Source organism: Centropristis striata, chromosome 4, assembly GCF_030273125.1.
Source record: "Centropristis striata isolate RG_2023a ecotype Rhode Island chromosome 4, C.striata_1.0, whole genome shotgun sequence".
Lineage (NCBI taxonomy): Eukaryota > Metazoa > Chordata > Actinopteri > Perciformes > Serranidae > Centropristis > Centropristis striata.
Genome location: NC_081520.1, coordinates 18,572,034 through 18,585,079, shown reverse-complemented (window position 1 = coordinate 18,585,079; position 13,046 = coordinate 18,572,034). Strand labels below are relative to the sequence as shown.

General features: G+C 39.1%; 1 protein-coding gene across 1 annotated transcript; it reads right to left on the bottom strand.

Annotated features, from left to right (window-relative positions):
- Positions 1-1,850: 1,850 nt before the first annotated feature.
- On the bottom strand, positions 1,851-12,517 carry kctd14 (potassium channel tetramerization domain containing 14). Its single transcript, XM_059330882.1, has 4 exons — positions 12,392-12,517; positions 6,815-7,039; positions 5,759-5,893; positions 1,851-4,112 (listed from the first exon to the last, which is right to left on the bottom strand). Exons 1-4 carry the CDS (start codon positions 12,443-12,445, stop codon positions 3,801-3,803), a joined length of 726 nt encoding a protein of 241 aa, XP_059186865.1. The 5' UTR covers positions 12,446-12,517; the 3' UTR covers positions 1,851-3,800.
- Positions 12,518-13,046: the final 529 nt, after the last annotated feature.

Genomic DNA, 13,046 nt, shown 5'->3' with positions numbered 1-13,046 from the left:
TTTGATTAGGTTAATACGTTTTTAAAACAACAAATGTCCAATTAACTTTTTAAATGCTGTCTGCATTCTTATATAATAATTATCTGACACTAAACTGACGCTTGCTGCCTTGCTCAAGGACACAACCATCAGAGAATTGACTGTAAAATTCTTTATAGTTAACTCTCAGGTTCATTCTTACAACACAAGACACACTGATAAACTTCATCTTCCTTTTTGAGATAAAAAGTTTAAATTATGAGATAAAAAGTAAAATTATGAGTTAAAAAGTCAAAATTATGATATAAAAAGTTGAAATTATAAGATAAAAAGTCAAATTATGAGATAAAAAGTCAAAATTTCTCTTCCAGTATAGTTGTCACTGGATCATTATCTCTTATACACTCAAATACAATTATTTTACCTTTATACACACCCATGTTTTTATTTCTGACTTTTTTGTGTGTTCAATAAAATGACACTTGTATTGCTTTCTTTTTTGCTGTTATTTGTTGTTGCTTCCTCTCATTGTTGTTGTTGATTTATTTTTTAATTGTTGTATATTTCTTGGGGAAGAGCTTTTTATGAGCCCCTATAGGGGTTTTTTAACCTCTCTTTTTTAACTGCACTCTTGTTTCGTTTCTGGTCTTTGTAATTTTCTTTTCTTATGGTGCAAATAAATAAATAAAAATAAATAAATACAAGAGTATTTAAGAGAATTAAGCAAATACATGCTTGAAACAAGTCAAATTATCTGCCAGTGCAGTTAGTCAATTTTTATGTGTAAGAATTCTTTAAGTAAGTAAAAATATCTAGAAACTGGAAAACCAATAATGTCTTAAAATAAATCCAAAAATACTTATTTCAAGCAATTGTGGCTTGAAAATCCAGACTGTAGTAACATTAAAATAAGTCAGAAATACTTGAAACAAGCACGTTTTTTTCTATTTCAGTATCTGTGGGTAGATACTGGTGGTAGAAAATGCTTTTGGAATATCATTTAAACTACATGCAACTAAAACTCTCAACTGGAACCAATATTTTAGGTGAAAACTCACCATATTCAACAGTTGAATAGATTGAAAAGCAAAAAAAAGCTCACAATGTCAATCCTAAAAACAAGTCTTTAAATAAGACTGAAATCCCTGTGAAGAGGTTATTCACTCATTTTTGTTACAAAATGACTTTTTTTTAGGCTTTACTAACTATACAAGACAAAAAAAGACACATGTTCTTAAAATAAGCACATAAAGTTATGGTCAGTAGGTAAATTATACTCAAAACAAGATAATTAAGATACTACAGCGAGATATAAGAAGAAAATACTTGGTAAGCTTCATGTTTTTTGCAGCACAGAGCGCTCTAATCTCTGGCCTTTCTTTCTGCTGCAGGACATTGTCTGTACCAGCTCTCTAACCGCTGTTTATTGTTGACTTTCACACTCTGACCACGCAGGAAACAATCTGACGTGAAGGTTCGGCAGCGGGGACAAACTCTGCCCTCCCTGTGGTGAACACGCTCTGCTTTCTGCACATGTGCTTGTTCATCGTTTCTGCTTCATGACCTGTTTGTTTCTTTTAATCTGGGTCGTGGAATTGCCCAACACTGTCCCTCAATGAAATTCCCCTGGTACAACACAAAGACACGCAAAAGTATTTCACCCCAAACTTATTATCCACAAACTCAAAGCCCTCTCTGTAGAGGGCCTCTCTCCGAGGTTATTACAGTTAATGAAAACTAACCAAATAACGATAATTAGAAGTGAAAAAACATTTTTGTTAAGTGAAATAAAATTTTAAAAAACGATAGCTAACTGAAACTGTATTTTGTGGTTACAAAAGGAACTAAAATTATATTGAAAATATCCTTCGTTTTCGTCTTTGTCAACTTTTTTCATACGTAAACCTTTTTGGTTGATATGAAATCTATTTCATCTATCTGGTTTTATGACTTAATAAACTTATTGGGGCTGAGATGGATCAGACGAAGGAAATAAAGGAAACATTTATTGTGACCTTATTGAATCTGGCACCCAACAAATACCCCATTACAGAAAAAACTTGGACTTATTGTCTTAAAAAAACTGCTCAAACCAATTATTCGATTGTCAAAATAGCTGACGATGAATTTAATAATCGATTATTTTTCGATTAATCGAATAATTGTTGCAGCTCTACTTATATTTAACTGTCCAGGTGTTTGTGTTAATATGTTATTTCCCCTGTAGGTGGTTAAGTTCACAAAAGGTAAACAACCTACTTCTAAAGTTTGAGTTAAAAAAAAAAAAAAGCAACTGGGTATTTGTTTATTCAAATTTAGCAGCAGATATAACAAAAGATATAAGACAATATTTATGTGTATAAGCACCTAAAATGAATTTTTCAATAAAAGTTTTGTTGTAAGAAAGTAAGAATCTAATAAAACTACTTTACTCAACCATTGAATTTCATTATATACACATGCTTCACTGCCCCCTTGTGTCTAAAGTTAGAGTTCCTTAAAGTTGGTGGATCTTCATTATTTAATATTGTTTTGTCCATTTTCTTTCTCCCTTTAAAAGCAAAACTTTTGGATTCAAAAGTAAAACTTTTGCAAACAAACAAGTTTTTGAGCAGTAAAAATACAATTTTAATCACAAATGAATTAACACAAAATGATTGTTTTGTCAACAGTTTTGCTTTTTTAACCCTTTGATGCACAACATGGTCTAAAGTGACCCGACTGAGTTTTTATGTTCTATATCTTTGCAATAAATTAATTTCATCATTCAGTATTGCAGGTTTTCCTTGATCAACTTGTTTTTGATCATCATACATCCTAATGTTTTGTTTTGTTTTCTTACTTTTTGAATAAAAACACTTTTTGCATCACTACGCCTCTAATGCACAACATGGGTCAAAATGACATTATGGGGTGTTGTGTCTATAATTTTAAGGAAAAATTAATTTAATTAATTTTGGAATAAACCTGTAACATAACATGTGGAAAAAGTGAAGCTCTGTGAAAACCTTCCAGATCCACTGTATGTGTGACAAAATGAAAAAAAATGCTAAAGCTACTATTTGAAACAAATGACTATAATTATAGTATTAGGTCATTTAATTTTAAATCAAATTGGGATGAATGAGTCATATTTTGACACGTGTAAAATTGATGTAATGATACAAAAACTATGTTTCTTCATAAAGTATGAAAGGAAAAATGGATATAATGATCTGTTGTAATAAAAAATAGATATTCAAAGAATACTTGGAATATTCAATCATAAAATAAACTGATTTAAAAAGATAGAGCAAAGAAACACAGCAGCATGAAATAACATGGGGAATGAATGCAGGTCATTTTGACCCATGTTGTGCATTAGAAGGTGTTTATATGTTGTGCATTGTAGAACCTGATAATGTAATAAATTCCCGATAATGTAATAAAAATCTGCACTTGAGTCCATTGAAAATGTAATAAAACCTGATAATGTAATAACTTCTCGATAATGTAATAAAGTCCATTTCCCAATAATGTAATACACTTTTTTTTACCAATAATGTAATAAAGTATAACATTAATGGAAGGTTTTTCATCAACTCAAAGTTTTATTACATTTTCAATGGACTCAAGTGCAGATTTTTATTACATTATCGGGGTTATTACATTATCAGGAATTTATTACATTATCAGGTTCTACATGCATCAAAACAATAACAATATTTAAAGCATTGAGGAACTACTGGAGCACCTTGGTCTATCAGAATGCTGTTTTCTGTTATTTTTCTTTAGTTTCCACTTCTGTTTTGAATCAAAACAGAAAAGCAACGTGTTATGGTTCACCACCAGGTGAAAGTGAGTTTGTGGAAGAAGTGGTAGCTTCTGGACAGGAAGCTCTTCTCCATGACGTGAGGCTGGATGCTCACCGTGTAGCCCTGACGCTCGATGTCCATCTTTACACAGTCCAGCAGGTCTTTAACGGAGAGGAGCGCCTTCCAGGGGCCGAACGTCACCACCGACTCCTTCGCCGCCTCCAGGCTGTTGATGGCGTTGTCATAGAAACCCAAATCCTCCTCAGTCTGCAGCACGCAGATCATGATGGTGGAGTAACGGGCGGCGATGGCTTCGGCCCTTGCGATACGAATCAGCACCTGGAAGTTAAGGGAACGTTCTGTCACTTTGGTATTTTTATCAAATCAAATAATGTGTTGTGCTCCTAAGTTTGGAACTGCAAGGCGGCATGGTGTCCATGTCCGATTCTTAACTCTGCTTTTGGTATCCAATCACAGAACGGGGAGGGACGGCGAGACGATGACGCGTACTATTGGACAGATGGAAGCTTGTAGTTTTCTTACGGATCCATCATGGTTGCCAGTGGTGGTTCTAGACCAGTTTTACTGTGGGGGCCAATAAGGGGCCAGTATTTAATCAGAGGGGCACATTAAAAAACGGCAAAGATGATATTTAAGCATTCAAAACTTTTACTTTTGCTTATTTAAAAATCTCATTTAAGTATATCTGGAAGATACAAATACACTGATTAAAACAATGAGACAGACTCACCAACAATAACAATTATTTTTGTACGACTATGACATTTCTCATTTTTGTGCACAATTACTTTGTTTTATTTTGAAAGTGCAGTACAGTGAGAATTATTTTTTTTATACACACACTTTTATTGCACAATTAAACTATTATACAATGTACACAATCTGGGTTCCTTTTGTGTACTATGAGATATTGTTTGAACAAAAAATAGGTAATTTTTCCGTTGTTCATCGTTATAAATTGATCATTTTATTATTAATTTGACACAGGGGCCACAGCAGGGGCCAAGGGCTTCTTCACAGGGGCAATGGCCCCTTTAGGCCCCTGTGTAGAACCGCCACTGATGGCTGCAGCAGACGCCAAGCTCTCTTTGGATCTAGCTGTAGACAGTGTTCTAGATAGTTTAGAGCCAAAGTTTATTTTAAAAGAAGAACAACGTTTGGTTTTACACTCCTTTATCACCACCAAAAAGGAGGTTTTAGCCTTGCTGAGAAACAGGATTTGGCAAAAGTCTAATCTACCAACTAGCCCTGTTAGCGGCTAAGCTAATGGGGTTTAGCGACCCCGGTCGTTGTGGTTGTGGACTCTTGGGTGACTATCACTCCTAATAATGCTAACCTCTCTGATATGCTTGTTGTTTTTTTGGAAAAATATATGTATGAATAGTGTGCATATGTGGAGTGTCCTTCATCCTTCATATATATTTTGCACAAATGGCAATAATCGTTTGGCGCCATCGTGTAAACATCAGTCGTCGTCTGTCTCTCTACATTCATCATTTGGTATAACTGATACGATTGGCTAAGAGCTACGTACAGACGCTATGATAGAAATTCGTAGCGCCCAATTTTTAAATGTTCAACATGCTTATTTCTGGATTTAATAATCTTAATTTAAGAAATATTGTCATGTGAAATTATCTGTCCATGCAGCAAGATCATTTCCCTCAGATTTACTGTTTTTATCTGGTTTTTAAACACCTTTTTTGCAGTGTGAGAACTGGATAGAGGTGGGGCCACAGTGCCTTGACCTTTGACCTCAAACTCCAAAATCAGTTCGTCCTATATTCCTTCCATCAGGAATAAATAGAATATTAATAAATAGAGTATTTAGCATTAGCTCTGATTACTTTTTTTTCGACTACTCATTATAGAAACAGAAAACAGCACCACCTGTACATGAGCAGAATCAGAAACAGGTAAAAGGTGTTTTGGTGCTGAACAACAGAGATTACGGTGCAGCTGACCTCGATGTTTTCTTTGTAGTGTGGGACTCTGGAGAGGAACTGCTGCCTTCCCACCAGCTCTCCAAACAGCAGAGGAGTTTCCTCCAAACGTTTGATCAGTGGTTTGATGTTGAAATACACCGCCTCCTTGTGAACCTGCAGGGAAACACACACACACAAGACACAACTGCTTCATGATTTCCTTTAAAGCGGGTCATTAAATCAGAAGAGAGAGCTGTCGGCAACCGCAAACTGCTCTTTGGATAAAATCACGGAGAGACTGACAGCCCTGGAAAAGCAACTGGATCGATCTGGAGACCAGTATGGACAATATGGACAAGATGGCTAGCCGGAAATTGCATGCTGCCACTTTCGCCTAAGCCCAAATTCCAATCTTATCTGGCCTCCCCTAAACAGCCCTGGCTGAAGACTGTTACTGGATAATAAATACCCTGGATGAGCACTGCAGTGAGACTCTAAAAACAAAAAATCACAACAAAATTAAAATTAAAACTCATGAAAAATCCATAACTATTATAACATTGGTCCATTCTGCATAAATATTATTTACTTTGTATACTTTAATTACATTTTAATGCTGATACTTTTGATACTTCAGTAAGTTTTGAAAAGAGGATTTTACTTGTAGTGGAGTCATTTTCACAGTGTGGTATTTGTACTTTTACTGAAGTAGAGTAAGGTTGAGACAGGGACTCATTAGGTACTGGGCAAAGGCGGGTCTCAGGCTTACACGCTCGAACAAGTTGTGAAGTGTATTGTGCTTATGTTGCTTAGATTTTTTCATTGTTTTTCCCTCCTTTCCTCGCCTCACGTTGTGCTGTATTTCTTTTCTTTCATCTCTGTCTCCCTGTCCTGTCCACCTCTGTCATATTATATGTGTGTTTTAAGTATATGTTTGGACGGGTTGATGGCTAATTTCGTTGTCCTAGTACTTGTTACTCTGTGCAATGACAATAAAGGTTTCTGACCTGATAAAGGCATCTGATAAACTGCTGCATGATTTCCTTTAAAGTGGGTGATTAAATACTAAAAGTAAAAGTACAAAGCTGAAACCACCTCCTGGATGTTCTCCGTGGGTAGACACTCTGATCTCAGGAACTCGAGGACGGCTCCAAAGTTTGACCCGTCGCGGTCGATGAAGTAGCGTCCCTGATCGTCGGTGCGTAGTTTGGGCTGTTTGCTGAACATCTCAGCCAGCTTGGAGTCTGGGTGTTTCCTGAGCGTGCTCAGAGAGGTGCTGAACACAAGACCTCCGACATTTAACTCCACCACGGGAGAGTGCTGAGGGAGAGATTATCAAGGTTATTATAGTTAACGTAAACTAACGAAAACTAGAATTAAAAAAACATTTTCGTTAACTGAAATAAAAATAAAAATGAGTTTTTTAATAACTAACTGAAACTGTATTTTGTGGTTACAAAACTAACTAAAATTATAGTGAAAATGTCCTTCGTGTGTGTTAGCTTTAGTTTTAGTTTAGTTTTTATTAGTTTTAGTTTTTTGTAATGGGGTATTTGTTGGGTGGGAGATTCAAAGAGGTCACAGTAAATTTTGTGTGTGAAATATGAAAAAAGTTGACAAAGATGAAAACGAAGGACATTTTCACTATATTTTTAGTTAGTTTTGTAACCACACAATACAGTTTCAGTTAGTTAATCAATTATATTTTTTAAACATAAACCTAATGTAACCTGAACCGTTAAAACAAAGTCTGAAATCTCAAAAAAGCCTTTCAAGAAGTGAGGACTGGCTGAAATGTCCTCACTTTGTAAAAATGTCCTCACTCTGTTGGTTAAAAATGTGTTCCGGTCCTCACTATGAAGGAAGTACACACACACACACACACACACACACACACACACACACACACACACACACACACACTGTGTGCTCAGTGACTGCAGAAAAGGGCGTCAGCGTGGGTCAACCACAAATATTCATTTGCTCAGGTTGATAAGAGTGCATTCCGCTGCTGTCTGTCATAAAATCTGATGTCTATTGTTCCTGTTTCCTTTATCTCCTGGATCACAGATCAGCTGACAGGAAGACCACAGTATGTCAGGTTGGGGAACTGTGTTTCTGGGACATTAATGAGCAGCACAGGGGCTCCACAAGGCACTGTTCTGGCTCCACTCCTGTTCACACTGTAGACAGCGGACTTCAAATACAACTCTGAGTCCTGCCACATGCAGAAGTACTCGGACGACACTGCTATTTTGGCGTGTATCAGTAATAGCGCACTGGCCCCTACAGCAATAGCTGTGCCCCGAGCACTATTGTTATACTGTGGATTTTTTCTTCTTCCTCTTCCGGGCGCAATTTCGTCCCGCTACAAATTATATATCAAAATGTGCGGATTGATTGGGATCGGTGTGCTATTTTTTTTCTATACGGAATATGAATTTTAACTGCCCAAAATTTTGCATTGAAGTGAATGGGACGGCCGAAAAAAAATTAGCAGAAAAGAATAATAATTGGAGTTTTTTAAACGTCTACTTCTCCGGCATAATTTCAACTAGAGACTCCATTTGAACTTTAAACAGTAGACACAAGTCTTGTGTATCGGTGTATTAATCCACGTTTCGATAGGTCATATAGTTTTTTATCAATCCCTGTTCAATGACCATGATCATTTTGGGAGAAATTCTGAGATTATAATGGGTGTGTATTGCACGGAATGTTCGTGTCACAGTTTGTGACATCATCGCCAGTGTAGAGGGAGAGAAAAAACTCAAAAAATACATTTGAAAACTGCGCTCCAAGCCGCAAATTCCACTCTACAGAAATGATTTATACATAGAAACGTAGGAAAATTTCTCCCTCACAATCCCCTGGTAAAGCTGTCAGAGTTATAGTTTGGGCGTAGGACGCACAGATGCGCCACCAACACGCACCAACAGCCTCATTGGCTCCCATATTAAAAACACAATTTTTCAGATCGCTCTAACAAAGCTATTTCTTCATTTTCAAAACATATGTAGACGTTTAGGAAGAACTCAGGACGCTCTAATTGAAGTTGGATCAATGATAGGTATTATGGTTTTGCCAAAAATGCTTTCTGTTTGAGGCCAGAAATTCCAGTCTGTCCACCTCTGGCTGCTGTCACTGTTCCAGAACATTCAGGTGGCAGTTAATTATGTTAAGTCAAAGTCAAATTTATTTATATAGCGCATTTACAGACGGCTGAGCCGCACCAAAGTGCTTCACATAAAAGTGCAAAAAGTGCAATAAAATACAGAATTGACAAAGGTAAAAAAGAGACTAAAACTAAACAAAACAAAACAAAACAAAACAAACAAAAAAAAAAATTTAATTGTAGGCAAGAGAAAAGAGGTGGGTTTTTAAGTGAGATTTAAAGACATTTAGGGACTGCGCTGCACGGATGTGGAGGGGGAGGCAGTTCCAGAGTCTGGGGGCTGCTACTGAGAAGGCCCTGTCGCCCCTTGTTTTTAGTCTGGACCTGGGCTCCTCCAACAGCAGCTGGTCAGCTGACCGTAGAGCTCTGGAGGGGGTGTGGTGGTGCAAAAGGTCAGACAGGTGTGTAGGGGCCAGACCATGGAGGGATTTGTAGACAGTTAGAAGTAGTTTATAGTTGATGCGGTGACGGATGGGGAGCCAGTGGAGTGATGCGAGGACCGGGGTGATGTGATCATGTTTTTTAGTGCAGGTGAGGAGTCTGGCGGCTGAGTTTTGGACCAACTGCAGGCGGCGAAGCTGCAATTGATCCATGCCGGTGTAGAGGGCGTTACAGTAGTCCAGTTGTGATGTGATGAAGGCATGGATAGTTTTCTCCAGGTCACTCTGAGGCAGGTAGGCTTTTGTCTTGGCTAGAGTTCTCAGGTGGAAAAAGCTTCTCCTTACCACTGCACTAACCTGCTGTTCAAACTTAAAAGCACTGTCAAAAATCACGCCAAGATTTTTGACAGAAGGCCGGATGTTGGAGGCTAGAGGGCCTAGGGCATCAGTGGAGAAGGCCGGAGAGGTTTTTCCAAAAATAATGATCTCCGTCTTGCTCTCATTAAGGTTGAGGAAGTTTGCACCCATCCATGATCTGATGTCAGCCAGACAATCAAGCAATGGCTGGAGTGCAGCCTGCCCATCAACCTTAAGAGGCAGATATAGCTGGACGTCGTCGGCAAAGCAGTGGAAGGAGATGTTGTGTTTGACCAGAATGTCCCCTAGGGGTAAAATATATAATAGGAAGAGGATGGGACCTAGTATAGAGCCCTGAGGGACCCCACAGGTGAGGGGGGCAACAGAGGAGAAGAAATCCCCAAGCAGGACAGAGAAGCTCCTGTCAGCCAGGTAGGACTGAAAGAACTTCAGGGCTGTGCCTTTGATGCCAACTTGGTGCTCAAGCCGAGACAGCAGGATCCTGTGATCCACCGTGTCAAAGGCTGCTGTGAGATCTAGGAGCACTAGGATCACAGGGCTCCCTGAGTCAACGACTAGGAGCAGGTCGTTTAGCACTCTCAGCAGTGCAGTTTCTGTGCTGTGGGCTGTTCTGAAGCCAGACTGGAATTTTTCATAGATGTTGTTATTGGTGAGAAAGGCTTTCAGTTGGATGTAGACTTCTCGCTCGAGGAGTTTAGACAGGAAGGGTAGTTTAGAAATTGGTCTGAAGTTTGAGAGAATGGAGGGGTCGAGATTGGGTTTCTTTAGTAGTGGCTGCACCACGGCCAACTTGAAGGCAGCCAGGACACAACCAGTGGAGAGGATGGAATTAAACAACAGTAGAAGGAAGGGGGCAACTGAGTTGAAAACTGTAGCATCCTTAAGTAGACGGGGGGGTAGACAGTCAGAGGGGCAGTTAGAAGGCTGCAGGTGTCTGACTGCATCGGAGAGGGAGGATAGGGTAATGGGCTCAAACTGCTCGAAGACAGCCGGCTGGGGAAGGGGGGGAGGCGGGGGGAGGGGGCTGGCAGAGGTATCAGAGGGCCTGAGTGCTGCGATCTTGTCAATGAAGAATTTTTGAAAGCTTTCACAGAGGGCAGGTGAGGGCACAACAGGGGATTCATTACGGGGATTTATGAGAGAATTTAGATTATTAAAGAGAAACTGAGGTTTGTGACTGTTTCTGGAGACCAGGGTGGAAATGTACTGTGATTTGGCAGTTTTAACGGCTCGTTGGTAGTCCACTAGGCGACTTCGGAGGATTTGGAGGGACACGTGGAGGCGGTCCTTCTGCCACTTGCGCTCAGCCTGCCTACAGGAGCGTCTGAGGACACGCGTTGCATCATTGAGCCATGGTGTTAACTGGGCTTTAGCTTGTTTGGGTTTGAGAGGGGCAACAGAGTCCAGAATGTCAGTGCAAGCTGATGAGAATGCAGAATGAAGCTGATCAGCACTGTACTCAGAGATAATGTCCAGTTGTGGCCCATACAGGGGTGAATCATTGAAAGCGGCTGAAAACTGCCCAGCAGTGGATGAGTTAATTGTGCGTGAGGTCCGTTTGGTGACACTAGGGTTACTACCTGGGTGTGGGACTGATACAGTGAACAGAATTGGGGAATGGTCAGAGAAAGACATGGCACAGATTTCAGTCACCGAGGCAGAAACACCATAAGACAGCGCAAGATCAAGTGTGTGACCCTTTTCGTGTGTTGGGCCGCTGACAGCTTGCTTAAGACTAAATGAATCTAGAAGGTTCAGAAAGTCCCGGGTCAGAGGTTGAGACTCGCAGCAAACATGGACATTAAAGTCACCACAAATTATTAAGTGGTCATACTTCACCAATAGCCCAGACAAAAAATCAGCAAAGTCATTGATGAAATCTTTGTTGAATTTAGGAGGGCGATACAACCACTGCACACAATATGGGAGAAGACATAATGTTGATTGCTCTGTTCTGATTGCCTTTGATCTTTACACGCACACACACGGGCATAAGCGCACACTCCTCCAGATACACATGCTTCAAACAAACACACACACACACACACACACACCGACACAGGTAACTTTATGCGATTTTCGTTACACACACACACACAAATGCGCGCGTAAGCACGCACACTCCTCCAGATACACGTTTCACACACATTTTGAGGTTAAAGGTCATAGGTTGCTGTATAAATAAATACTTGAAAAGGAATTCTTGTTGTAGGTGTGCTCCTTGTATATTATATGGTATCATAACATTACTAGTATTAATTGTTATAAATCTCTGAAGAATCTCATCATAGTGTACACACACCGGCAGTAGCCCCCGTGGCCCTTTCAGAATTTCCCCAGAGGAAATTTTCTAGTTAGAATTATTAGACAAGTTTAAATTGACTAAATCTTAGTTTCCCTCTAATATAAAGTTAATGAGTTAATATTCATCCATAACAAGACTTACCTAACTAACTTTTTTTATTCTGTTCCAGCTGATTAATTCGGGAGTTTCCCTGAAGTTGTGGAACAGGAAGCCTCCCTGCACAAACACTTCTACACCTTAATATCAGGAAAAAGGAAATAAGACGCTGAAAATATGTGCAGAGAAGAATGGGCTCATTATGCAGCCAAAGGAAAAGTTTCTCTCCCTGAGCGCTGCGCTTCCCTCCACCTGCTGCAGCAGGTAGAAACTTCCGTTTAGATAATAAACAATAAATATCCAAACGGTGACAGACAGTATAAAAGTGTTTTTCTTACTAGAACTGCGGGTGCTGAATGTTTTTCAGATGATTTATAGTCCGGTAGACTCATCTTGGCTCGTACAGGTGGTGGATGGAAACACTGCTCGACAGGTATGTGAAGGGGGCGTGGCCTAACCCGGACCTGATGCTCTCCTGATGAGATGATGACTCACTACCTAGTTAAAATCTGTGACCCTTTTCTGAACCAAGTTTAATTGTTTTCTAATTTGTCAACAGTAAAAAACAGCGTTCACATAAATTGTCCAGACTCTTTGAGCCTTTTTCATCACATCGAAAGTACAACTGCAAGTGCAACTGCAAAAATTAAAGTTTACTGGATTAATTTTGAATAACAGAAAACAATGTATAACTGTCATTTATAGACAGGACTGAATCTGGGAAAACCCCTTCAGAAAATGAGGTGGTTTTGAGGCATTTTGGGGTCAAAATGTTTTCTTGGTTGTTCCTGTAGTATTTTTTTTTTTTTTGCCGGATGTCAAGCTGTAAAAGTTACAGTTTAGTCATAATTATTGATTAATTAGCACAATGATTGATTAATCGCCCAATATTAGAAATGGCTATAATTTTCCAATTTCTATGAATATATTATACATGTTTGGTATCATTGTAAAGGGGGCATTCATGGCTTTCATTTAAGCCCAAAGTTGTAT